The sequence below is a fragment of the Trachurus trachurus genome (assembly GCF_905171665.1).
Source record: "Trachurus trachurus genome assembly, chromosome: 22".
Classification (NCBI taxonomy): Eukaryota; Metazoa; Chordata; class Actinopteri; order Carangiformes; family Carangidae; genus Trachurus; species Trachurus trachurus.
Window position 1 is genome coordinate 26,442,305 of NC_139907.1, and position 12,861 is coordinate 26,455,165.

At 40.4% G+C, this 12,861-nt stretch overlaps 1 protein-coding gene and 1 long non-coding RNA gene across 2 annotated transcripts; both read left to right on the forward strand.

Moving 5' to 3' along the window:
* Window positions 1-8,664: 8,664 nt before the first annotated feature.
* On the forward strand, window positions 8,665-9,514 carry LOC311005200. Its single transcript, XR_014596333.1, has 3 exons — window positions 8,665-8,679; window positions 9,124-9,235; window positions 9,420-9,514. It is a non-coding gene; the product is annotated as an uncharacterized lncRNA (long non-coding RNA).
* A 1,212-nt stretch (window positions 9,515-10,726) lies between these two features.
* Window positions 10,727-11,522, forward strand: LOC311005576 (uncharacterized protein). The gene is made up of 4 exons (XM_083998032.1): window positions 10,727-10,782; window positions 10,876-11,004; window positions 11,092-11,199; window positions 11,348-11,522. Exons 1-4 carry the CDS (start codon window positions 10,771-10,773, stop codon window positions 11,426-11,428), a joined length of 330 nt encoding a protein of 109 aa, XP_083854158.1. The 5' UTR covers window positions 10,727-10,770; the 3' UTR covers window positions 11,429-11,522.
* Window positions 11,523-12,861: the final 1,339 nt, after the last annotated feature.

Consider the following 12,861-nt stretch of genomic DNA (forward strand, 5'->3'; position numbering starts at 1 on the left):
AGGATGTGACATTTATTGATGTCCTAGTCTGCTACTATTACTAAAATGTGTCAAATTGTAATGCCATATGAAGACAGAGTAGTTGTACATAAATACACTGGTTTCATTCATAAAATTTAGATTTAATTCTTACCTTGGTCTTTTATCTTCCGGGAACTGCCATAGAAGGCTCCGGCTGAAATTCCCGCCATTTTTTCCCCCCAAAGAAATTGGTGTAATTTGTGATATCACCACAAGTTGGCGCAGGCAGTGTCCCTAAATGTGGCTAATAGGTCAAAGTTTTTAAAAATGGAGTATCATGGTGCTAAGAGGCAAAAATGTAATGTCCTCGTATGAGGACTTTTTGACTTTGTCAGGAACCTCTATTTAAACACAATTAAACCTTTTTTTTTCTTCACAACATTCTAAAATGCTCTGGTTAAAATTATGACATTTGGTATAGGGTCTGTTTTGACCCAGTTATAATAATTAGAGTTAAAACTGAAATCATAAGTGTAAAACCAACCTTTTCATGGATTAGGAAGCCAAACAACATAACCAAGACATGAGAAACACATTGAATTATAAATAATAGTTTTTAGTGTGTTTCACAGCTGATTTAAGACTATAAATGGTAGCAGAAAGCTGAAAGGTTCAATTGAAGCCAAGGAGTATACTGACAAAAAAGGCCCAGGGGCCCACACCAAAAAAACAATAACACACATGGTAGCAGAAAAACAGAGAGGGACCCAACTGCAGTCAATATGGCGGACACGGGCGGCGCCATACATCCAATCCATACCGGAAGTCCCAAGCGGAAGTTTGTTCTTCGTGCAGTCTGGTTCACACTCCAGGACAGAAGGTGGCGGTAATGCACCAAAAGTGTAGAAGAAGGAAGAAGTCCATAAAATCCACCATCTTTGGTGTAGACAGAGCGGTTCAACGAACGGTAAGAAAATAGTTTTTTAATTATCATTCCACGAGTGTGGTATTATCTTTAGGATGTAATTCGTGCTTTTTACAAATGCGATGCGTGGAATAACTGAGTGACACGTCTCGTGAAGGTTGTTTTTTCTTGTCCGAGCTATTATCTTAGCTTAGCTTAGCTTAGCTCATACGGCAATTTTAGCAGATAATCACACCGTGCTGATATACAGTACAACAGCACGACCTCGAGTGTGATATTGCTTTTATACAACAGTGCTACGAGCGCATTTTAGAACAGTAATAAACTACAAGAGATTATGATTTGTTTGTTTATTTAATCATTTCTTTGGCTCCGCCAACCGTTCCGCAACTGGAAGGGAGACAAGGCTGTTGCCAGGCAACACATAAACATGTCATACTAGCTTGCTACTAGCTACAAGCTTCTCCACCGAGCTGCTTCCAGTGCTGGTTCTGGTTCTGAGCCCGTGTCTGATTAGCACCGCAGCAACAGGACCAGCGTGAAGACATACAGAGAGGTTATCGTTACCGTATTACATTTGTTTATCTGCTATTTAATCAATATAAACACAGTTGAAGCTAAGTAGCTGAGCTACGTGGCTAACAACAGCTAATGCTAATATCAAAACACATCACCGTCAAAACGTAGTTGCCCCCGCGGCGATTTTTTTCCCAGCCGGGTTTAGTAGAGATTTATCGCCAATTAGACGGACCAGGTCAGGTCCAGGTTTTAATGTTCAGGTCCGTTTATAATTGTAGCAGCAGCAGCAGAGAGATGGGGCAGCTCCTGTATGGGGAGCGTGGCTCTGATTTAGGTCCTGTCCAGCTGAACAGCGGAGTGATACTGTCTGTGAAAAGTCCCAGTGCTGTTATACTGTATATCAGCACTATGGAATGTCTCGTTGTCCAATCAAATTGCTCGGTTGGGACCGGTCGGAACTAACTGTTGTATAATTAAGAGCAATCGGGACACACTTGACAAGTGCAGCCTGTGCCATTGCGCACAGTAGCACAACAACACACACACACAGCACCGGTTTTAATAAACAGTGCTGCTGTTCTCAAACTCCGTGTTAAGAACTTTGTTGCCTTGTTTGTTTGTACAACACACACATTTATTCATTCATTCATCCATTCTTTTCTTCCAGATGCATCCTTCTATATTAAAAGAGGGCGACAGCCTGATCTACTCCGTGTTGCCGTCTGGTTTGGGGTGTCCTCTCTGCCCCTCATTCAACACAAAACGTGAGAGCGTCATCCACAGGCACCTTCGGAATCATGTGGCAAATGCAGTGCATTTCAATGGTATGGCCATGATTAAATATATTATTTAGATCATATGCCTGTACATGTCATTTTGAATGATACTTGTGTTTTTGCATGTCTAAGGTAATGTTTTAACCAGTCTTACACTGGGTTGCACTCCTTTGATGTCTGATAAGTTTATCAAAGAAAGCAAGTTACTCTCAAGAGATTCCTACTTGTAGCACTCCTTGGAGAAGTTTCACTTTTTGAAATGGACATACCGGTAACTGTTTATAATGAGGAAAAACACATCTGTATTATACTCTATATAGGATGTTTTCTCATATGATTTTCTTTTACGGCTAATTCTTTATTTTTAGGAAATATCATCTGCAGATGTAATCTGCAGTGCAGAAATGGAGGACATTTCCATTGTCCATTTTGTTGTTCAACAATAATTCGGAAAGAGGCCATTACCACACATGTCACAGACTGTCAAAACAAATGTGATGTGCCCCAGCTCACACCGGTTTCACCCTCTCAACCATCAGTTCCACCCTCTCAACCGCCCTTATCAGAGACCCACCCTACTGTGTCATCATCAATGAGTGTGGACCATTTATATTCACTGCCAGCTTTGGTTTCAGCCATTGAAATGGACCATTCCTACACAATAGCATCCCCAAAAACCCCTGCTGTTGAGCCAGAAGAGCCAGATCACCCTCAGTCACCCCCCTACACAACAGCATCCCCAAAAACCCCTGCTGTTGAGCCAGAAGAGCCAGATCACCCTCAGTCACCCCCCTACACAACAGCATCCCCAAAGACCCCTGCTGTTGAGCCAGAAGAGCCAGATCACCCTCAGTCACCCCCAGCTACAACTTCAGAGGAGCCCATTGCTGCAGAGGAACAAGTCACTGAGGATGTGCTACCAACCCATGTAAAGTGCCCACACTGCCCAGTTGTCCTGTACAAGAGGAATTTGTTTTTACATATCCAAAGAAAACATGGCAAAGCACAAGACATAACGGCACAATCCCACTTACGAAGTACATCGGTTGATCAAAGTAATGGCCTTTATGCTGTTAGAAAAACTTTAAGAGGATTCAGTGTTCCAGTGCATGTGCAGCGCAAGACATGGGGACAGCAACATGTGACAAGATGTGAGATGGAGGATTGCCGGCAATACCACCTGCTTGCACAGCGAAGTGGCCTCTCTCACAGCTTGTGCCATCACATCCGTTCATTGGATTATTGTGACAGTACAGCCAGTGAGGACCAACTGGACCACCAAGTCCTCCAGGAAATGGTGGAAAACCGTTTTTTTGCAGACTCTAAAGTAGCAGTGTGCAAAACAAGGCAACAAGAAGCAGAAGCAGCACATGTCCCCTTGTCTGTCCTTGTTGACCTTACTGGTTCAAAAAATCATATCTGCCTTTCCATTCATGAACCAAAATTGCAACATTACAGCACTTTAGGGAGAGTCTTTGTAACGTATAACATTAAAAAAAACACCTGGCATTGTCCCTGCGCTAAGGCACGTGCATCTTGTACTCACAAATACATTGCAAAGTGGCACCTTTTCCAGACACACAAGCACCTTTTCAAGACGGTGCCACCAACCACCACACCAGCAACGACAACTCACTCTGTCAGTCACCCCACTGCAGAGACGGAGAGAAGTGTGCGGTATGTCTACAAGTACAAAAAAATACCAACCACTCTCCCTGAAGATGTGACAGCCCGCAGAGCTCCAACAGATTTCCCTCAGCAATTGTTTCCTATTGAAACAACCTGTAAGCTCTGTGAAGGCAATCCAAAACTGGAGAATGCTATTAGAATAACTAACAAAGCCACAATTGTTGGCATGGAAGGCTTAATACAAAGTAAGTTCATTAATTTTTTTTTTGATTTATCATGTACAGTTAATTTGATATATCATAATATATGTTTTTATGTTTATTGCAGACATCTCAACTTACAATAGAAGATGCACCAAATGTCAGATGGTGTACAGATACCAGGAGTGGACAGATGGCCTCCACAACTTCAATGACCGTGTCATCATTACACTGCAGCTATGTCTGTATTTGAGGCACAATCTTCAGGTGTGTGTGAAACCACAAACCATACAAGGTGTTGCTACTCATGTTGCCACAAATGTAATTATTTGCTCTGGTTCTAAATTTGTTTTCCAAGAGTTATTTCAGCTAATGTGGTTTGTTTGGCACATGGCACATTTATTGTGACAGTTATTCTCTGTTTAAAACATAATTTGCAGTGATTTACAGATGCAAATGTCCAGGCACAGTGATATCTGGGATTAATTTTACTACTTTTCTGGGTATTTTTTGTCAATCATAATATTTTCCTGTTACTCTTCTGTTTTTAACTATAGAATCATGTGTCTGTGTCTCGAGTCATCAACTCTCATGAGAAGCTGCTGAAGGTTAAGTTTCCAGCCAGTGACCTCATTTTTCAAGGATACTGCCAGTTCGAAGCTCTTTGCGAGACAGAGTACAGATACTCTTGTGTCAATTGTGGCTTTTACCCTCCTGTGGTAATTATGGACCTCCACAGAAAAGGAGTATTCAATTTTGAGGGTATGACTCCCTTTCAGTTACACATATACATACTCTTTTACAAATGTTATTATTGTGACTAAAGATTTATTTACAAAACTATCTGATCTAAGAGTACTTGTATTTTATGCTTGTCAATTTCAGTTAGTGAGCTTGAAGAACCAAGAGAGGATTTTAATGGTGAACACGACATAGTTTCATTCTGGGATTCTGTTGATCACCACATGATCAGCCGAGGATTTTTTGATTGTAAGTCTGTCTAGATGTTAAAATTCAGGCACAGGTGGTTGTGTATTCTTCCCTTCAGAATTAACATTATTCAAATCTCTGTCTTTTCCTTGAAGCTCCTGCAAAGAACCCATTTGTTGTCAAACCAAAATACGACAACTGGTCACCCTGGGTTGGAGGGGAGACCCGTAAAGGCAACAAAGTTCTTAACACGGAGTTTAAGAAGGTGCCACCACGGAGCTCCTCCAGTAACCCTAACCTTGGTGATATGACAGAGGACCGCTTAGCAGATGAGCTGCTAAAGCAAAAGGCACAGTGAACTTTCTTGATTGTGCCTTCTTTTATTGAATTACATTATCACTGCCCTTTGTGATGTTGCAGAGAAACTATGAGAAATGCATTTTATACTTTAGTCATGCCTTTTTTTTAGTTTTGTCTTTTTACCCACAGATTCATTTTAATGACATGAAAAAGGTGACTTTTTTTCCTTCACTTTTTTATTGTCCTAATGTAATATGGCCTAGGTATCCACTATTCGAAAACTTTGCAAAAGCTGCAATATGGATACTAAGGGGTCTCGCATGGATCTAATTAACCGGCTACGGGATGAGATGAAAAGCAGGCAGTCCTACGACAAAGTCTTCCAGTCAATTTGGGGGGCCTCTGGTGAGTGTGGAAATGTGAAATTATTACAATTATTTCTTAAAATACAGAAAGAAATTTGACTAAACATTTATTTTGTATTCTCATAGGCGGATGGTCTGTCATTATGTGCCCCCATGGGATAGTGTACAGTGTCAAGTTCAACCTGAGAGCAGAAAGCCCTAGGGATTTCGCTGACATGTTACTATCCTGGAAACATCTCCCAAATGTCTGTGTGTATGACTTTGCTCGTGGACTGGTGGCCCATGCAAATTTAAGAGTGCCAGAAAGCCCTCCGTTCCACCCCAATGAGGGAAGGCTCGCTGAGCCAACAAATGAAAATGTTGAGGCTGCTGGCCATGGCAACTTTAAAATAAATCTCCCATGGCTGGTTGATAAACTTGCGAACCCAGAACCAAATGGCCATCCTGTTACAGGATCCAGTGACCACTATGTCGTATATGACAAATTCCATCAGGCCAACACCAAAGACCCACAGGATGTACTCAGACGCATCCAAATCTCACCGGAACTTCAGGCCAACCTAAATAGCCAGGCTGCTGAGCAACTGTTCTCTTCTCTGCGAAAAAACAACTATTTCTTAAATAACATGGGGCCCTCTGCTCATATATTCCTGATGCGGAACATTCTGGAACACCGAAACAACCAGCAAAATGATAAAATACTGGACCGTCAGTTAAGAAGGGGTCTACAACTTAAGCAACTGCACAACGTTACCCTGTCACACTTGGGCCAAGTGATTATAGGTTAATGTCAAACATTAACTTAATGTTACACAGTAACATTAACTTCTATTTCATAAAATAATTCCCCGGTTTATGACTTTGCCATTGAGTTGTCTTTCTAACCTAATCTTTAGGTCAACAACCTAATGGTGGTGTGTCAGCAGAGCCACAGCAATCAGAAGGGGGAACTCTGGATGCAGGTACATTTGTGTCTTACTACAGCTGAAGCATAATTAATTCAAGTTTATTTCATTACAGTCTTATATCGCTTTGTCTTTTTGTTGAAGAGGAAACAGTCACCAGTTGTGAAGCTCCACTCGAGGCCTCAAATGAGAGACCATGCTGTGGTCCTCACTGTGCAAGTGTCACAGACTTGCACTCTGTAGAAGCAAAACGGTCCTGCTGGCAATTCCCCTTGCATCAGGATCAGGAAAAAGTGGTAATCCCTTTTTTTCATTTATTTTTTAGCTTCTTTATGTGCCTGGGGAGGATCATGAATGAAAGTTTGACATAGGTGTTACAAGTATATTTAACAAATGGTTTGTATTTTTCCAGCTCAATTATGTTTTGGATTCCAGCAGACCAGGCAATGAGCTGATTGTCAGCACATTTAAAATGTGCCTGACTAGATCAGACTTCCTGACATTGGGCATGATGGAGGACATGGACTCCACCGTAAGTGAATTATCCTACATTGTGCTATGAATACAGCATTGGTGTGTTTATTTTACAATTAACCATTTTTTTCATAGATTGGGAATGCCTGCTTTGAAGTGATGGAGAAGATTATTCTTTCCAAGGTACTACATTATCTGTGTAACAACCTATGAATAAAACAGAATGTCAGAAGTTTCCTGAGTGACATTGGCAAACAAGCAATGAAGTTTGCCATTACTAGGTATACATATTTTTGAATCAAATTCTTTTTATGTTTCAATGCTTGATCAGGGGAAGAATGTCTACATTGAAGATCTATATGTCTGTCCCACCTGGCTACCACCTCACAATAATGATCCGATGGAAAGACTACCTGTAAGTATATGTCTTATGTTAGATATACAATGCCATGCTAAAATTCAACACATTCCTATTAAATCTTATAATCTAATCTTCTGAATATCTTGCCTATTGTGAAGAGTCAAGCTCATCAGAAGGATGCCATTCTGATCCCACTGTGGACACCTGGTCATTACCAGATATGTGTGAGTATCTGCATACATTCTTATGAGGTTATTGGAAACATTAATTTCTTTTAATATAGACAATTGAATTCAAATGCATGTTGTGTCAATGAAAGCAAACTATTATTCTTGTCTTTTGTTGTCAATACTTAAAATTGCAGCCATGCTCCAAGTTCATCCTGTGGCACACGTACCTCTGTGAAGCAAACAGCAATGTGAAGCACTGTGACAGAATACTGTTTTTACCTGTTGATTTAAAAACACTCTTTAGGTCATCAAGCCAGCTCACAAAGAGATCCTCTTTCTTGACTCCCTTTTTGCAAAGAGTGTGTCAGGATTTAGAGGCCAGCAATACATCCCAATTCTGAGGTTACACACAAAACAATTTGGATTTGGTCGTGTTCCTATGACCTTTACATTTTATTTGGTCGTGTTCCTATGACCTTTACATTTTATTTGGTCGTGTTCCTATGACCTTTACATTTTACACTATTCAAAAAAAGTTTGGGATATTTGACTTTATCACCTTATGTACGTTATGTTGTATGTACAGAAACACTGAACACTTGGACATGTGCATTCAAACACTTAGAGAAGGTCAAATTAGGTTCACCTGTAGAGGTCAGAGTGCATTTTAGGTGCATTCTGACATTTTCTCCAAAAGCTGAATATCCCCAAATTCTTGTGAATAGTGTATTTGGTCATGTTCCTATGACATTTACTGTACGTTCTTAATAATTGTTCTGGATGTTTTCTTTTTTCTGATTTTTCATTACTACAAATATATTTCTCCTCTTAAATGTACAGGCATATTGCTCAGAACATATGTGCAGGTCAATGGACAGAAAAAACTGGCAAGGACTTAAAGGTATTTATATTTGGCCTAGTTCATTTGACGTGAGTGATGACACTATTAACGTTGGCATTTCTTAAATCAGGGCTTCCCCAGACAAGACTTTGGTTCTGACTGTGGAATATTCATGTTAATGGTAGGTCATACCATACAAGCTGCGGTATGTTGAAGTTTTTGAACCCACTTTCAAACATGTTCATTTTCATCAATTCTCGTCTCATTATTTCTTATAGTCTGCCTTGTACATTGCCCTGGATGCACAGTTTGACTACTCAATTGTAAGTACATTTCGACATGGAAAATGTCATCTTCAAGCTTGTAGTTGGTGTTGTGCAAGAAAGTTAAATACTAACAATACTAACAACAATTTCAGCTCGACATGCCTGTTTTGCGGAGATGGTGGTGTCTGTTGCTTTTGGAAAACAACACCTTGAACAGGTAGAAATAAGTATTCACTAGATGAGATGGCAAAATTAACATTGGTAGCCATTTTTATTTTTCCACTATTATGAAGTAACTTTTCTCAACTCTTTCTGTTACTGCTGTTGACTGACTGTCATTGCTTTATGTATTGTTGTTGCATACCAAGCATGGTTTTGGTTTTCTTTGATCATTAGGAGGCGTTGTAAAGCCATTTGATACTTGTTTGTTAAGTTAATACACAACTGGACTGGACTAGAAGAAGCTCAACTTCCTTGTACTTCTATGATATGTCATTGTAGTTATGGAAAAGTCTTTGCCCACTGGACCAAGGAATGCCAGGAGCTCCTTGAGGGAAATCATACTCCAGTCTTCAGGCTGAAGAGGAAGAGGAAAGCTGAGGAGGACATTGATGTTAGTTATCAAATGGCTGTGAACACATAACTGAAGTTTTAGTGATTTTAGAGTCATTAAAAACAGTTTAACACATAACTGTGTGTGTTGGAGTCCTTCACAGTGGTAATCCAAATAGTCTTGCATATTTTGATGACCTATTTGCCAGATAGGCATGGATGTAATTCTGCAAATTGACTTCCAGAAAACCATGGCAGAGGGGGCGTCTGATGACAGACAGTGCATGGCTGACCCAGAGAGATTCTGTGTTTTCCAGATTTCAAAAAACACCGGAATGAGGTTGGTTTGAGACTTAATTTAAGAAATGATCACTTCAAGGGCTACAAAGTGTTTTCAAGAAGTGACTTGAAGGACTATGTTTATTTTTTATAGATGTATTCAGGAGAATAATGATTTATTCGTTTCACATGCACTGTGTAGGGATAACAATTGGATAGTATGTGTATGTGCAATTTCAAAGATGTCTCTTGTGTGGTTAGACTGTTGTACCCAGATGCAGAGTCTCTGGAATGGGTCCAGTGCCAGATGTGCAAGGGCTGGTTGCACAAAGAATGTGCTGGAAAAACCAGAAATGACTGTGGATGCACAGATGACATTGAACGACCGAGGTATAACACCATTTACTATTTTAATATATGTATAGTGACACAATAAGCTGCCACTTAAAGTCTTCAACATTTGATTATTTTCAGGGGGGGTTTAGTCTCTCTCCAACAGGCAAGCAGAAGTCCTTTCTTAGTACTGTATCAGTCCACCTGCATATGTCCAGATTAAAAAAAAAAAAAAAAAAGATTGAAAACAAATTAAAGCAGATATCAGTGGAATGTTTTTGTTAATATAAGTCCTAAATAGTCCTATTTTCCGTCAGCAATCACTTACATGAAGTATTTCAGCCTAAACACGAGTCTCTCCGTCACTCTGCTCTGCTGTAACCCGAGGAGAAAATTTTCCTTGTGGGATACAAGTGTTATCCAATGAGGAGAGAGAACGGCATGAAGGGCTGTGTGTGCAGCCAAGGGATGCGCGTGAATGTGGTGACGTAGCACGAGGACCAATTGATGCCTGACAAGGGCGGGGGCTGCTAACTCATGGTGCGTTCAAAGAAACTCGTACTTTGTATTTTTCCTTCCTGTGAAGTCATACCAGTTCGATCTGGTACGAGTTCACGGGTCGGAAGTTACGAGTGGCCGTTATAGGGAACTTTCACAGACAACAGGATGGTAAAAACACGAGCTACGGGTTACCTGGAACGCTACCAAGTCGTAGTTGTGACTTGAAGCTGTAACTTACGGTTTCAAAAGCCTGCCTTGAACGCAGCATTAGCCGAAACGGCCGTGAAGCTGATATCTGCTTTAACATGAAGAATAAATATTCCTGCTCTGGTTCTGCCCCCTCTCACTTTATGTGACTGTTCCTAGAATCTGTGGCTGAGTAGTCCAGTTTTTGGAGTTTCTGGAAGTCCTAATATTTTCATGTTTCTCTGCAGGATCATGGATGCAGTTGAGGATGGAGGGATCCTGTCAATCTTTTCTAAGATGCAGATCAAGGTAACTTTTTTGAATAGACTGTGCTTTCAGTAGTTCCAGTCTGTCTTACTTTCTCTAATGATTACATGTTCACCTTTTACTCTTTGGTTTCAGAACCTGTATGACGATCTCATCAGTGGAAAGATGAGATCCAACCGGATGTATCTCTGGCAAAATCCCTCCACCTCATTGAATCTGAAGCAACATCTGAAAATGAGGACGCTTAACCTCAGTGACCAGCGAGTAAATGAAAATGCCATAAGTCATGTGTATGTGTGTTCAGAGGTAACAACGGTTAATTTGTTTACTTTGTGTTTGTGTTTTTAATAGATCTTTGACGTCCTTCGAGTCATTGAGGAGGTCACGGGCGTGGGGGAACAGATAAAAAAAGGGGATATCCACCTCCTCGATTTTGTCTTTGATGTTATGCTCCCAGAGGTAAGAATGTCAATCGAGCTTGCATGGGAATTGTGAGGAAATTATTGGGTGTTCAATTTTATTCCTTTGGAAAGCATAAAAACAAAGAGAACACTCTTTACAGCATCATAAGGTTACTGTATGATTGGATCATGTTACTATTTTTCAGATTTTGATCAGAATCCTCGTGGAGGAAGGCCTCACCAGGCTGAAGGCTGAGGTTGTGTTGGCCAGTGGGAGCCTGTTTTAAGCCCCACCACCACCAGATACTGTGCCCCCAACAAAGCAGGATGGCCTGGCGACCCCTGTTTGTTCTGTTTGTTCGTTCTGTTTTGTAATAAAGGCATTGTTTACAAAAAAATAACTCAAGTCAAGTTATTATTGCCAGTATGAAAGTGCAATATTGTGTTTTGTTTGATTCCAGAAAGATTAACAGAGGACTGAAAATGGGAAAATTCAATTATTGCATTCATTTGATAGCTAAACCTGATGATGAATACATTTGTAGACCCAGGAAATGCCTGCTCTGTTGCAGGAACACATGTCCAGGGCCATCATGTTGTCCATGATGCTCCTACTCATCCCTGAAGATCCCTGAAGGGTTAAAATATGATCAGCAGGATTGAAGTCCCTACTCCCCAGCAGACTGCAGCATAAAAGAACACACTTGCTATCACAGACTGATTGTACTACAGATGTCAAGAAATCTGAGCCTCCTTAAGACAGCACAGTTCCCCAAACTGGCCTTTATCTCCTCGGTCACATCTTACCTGACAGGAAGGATCATGATCAGTGCATAATGTCTGGTACCACCAATTATTTGTGTCTTCTATTTTTCTACCCCCCCAATAATTAAAATATTAATGTCAAAGTATGACTGTGTGGTGTGCATGTTGCAACTACTGACTAATCTGAAAGTGGTCAATTAATTTGATATTGTAAATTCTCATTTTATTAATCCTAGGTTTATTTAATGAGAATTCAGTCTATTCAATATGTATATTATTCAGTCCTATTGGGAGCTAGAGAGAGTGTGCGTGAGTGAACCCCACCACACAACCATATTTTTATGTTAACGTTGAACGTTAGAAGTTATAGAAGTTATTAATCCATGAAAAGTTAACATTATATTTAGTGATTAGTGGACTTCTAACTTCTGAGTTTTACAGTAGCCTATAAACTTACGAAGTTAATTACCTAGTCAATTATACCGTTACGATAAACATGTAACTGCAAAAAGAATCCATAATTATGTGTAAACGTACGTGCTTTTATTGTTGTAGCTCGCCTCGGAGCGGTGTTTAACTAACTTCCGCTTGAGACTTCCGGTATGGATTGAAACGTACGTGCTTTTATTGTTGTAGCTCGCCTCGGAGCGGTGTTTAACTAACTTCCGCTTGAGACTTCCGGTATGGATTGGATGTATGGCGCCGCTCGTGTCGGCCATATTGACTGCAGCAAGGTACTCTTGGAAAAACAAGGCAACACAAGTTGAAGGATAACTAAATCTTTTCTTCCACCAAAATGTGCCAAACGGCTAGCCCTGTTACCACTTACCTTTAGTCGGAGACCATACTCTCATGACAAGAACATACGTTCTGTGGCACAGAAAACTTAGATGGAGTGTTCTTTGTCTTTTATTACTATGGAAAATAATAAAAGGATAGTTCACCCAAAATTCAA

Bases quoted from the DNA above. Each gene is read 5' to 3' on its own strand.
- LOC311005576 (XM_083998032.1), top strand. The intron at 11,005-11,091 runs GTAAATGAAAAT...TGTTTTTAATAG, and splicing joins TTAACCTCAGTGACCAGCGA to ATCTTTGACGTCCTTCGAGT. The intron at 11,200-11,347 runs GTAAGAATGTCA...ACTATTTTTCAG, and splicing joins TTGATGTTATGCTCCCAGAG to ATTTTGATCAGAATCCTCGT.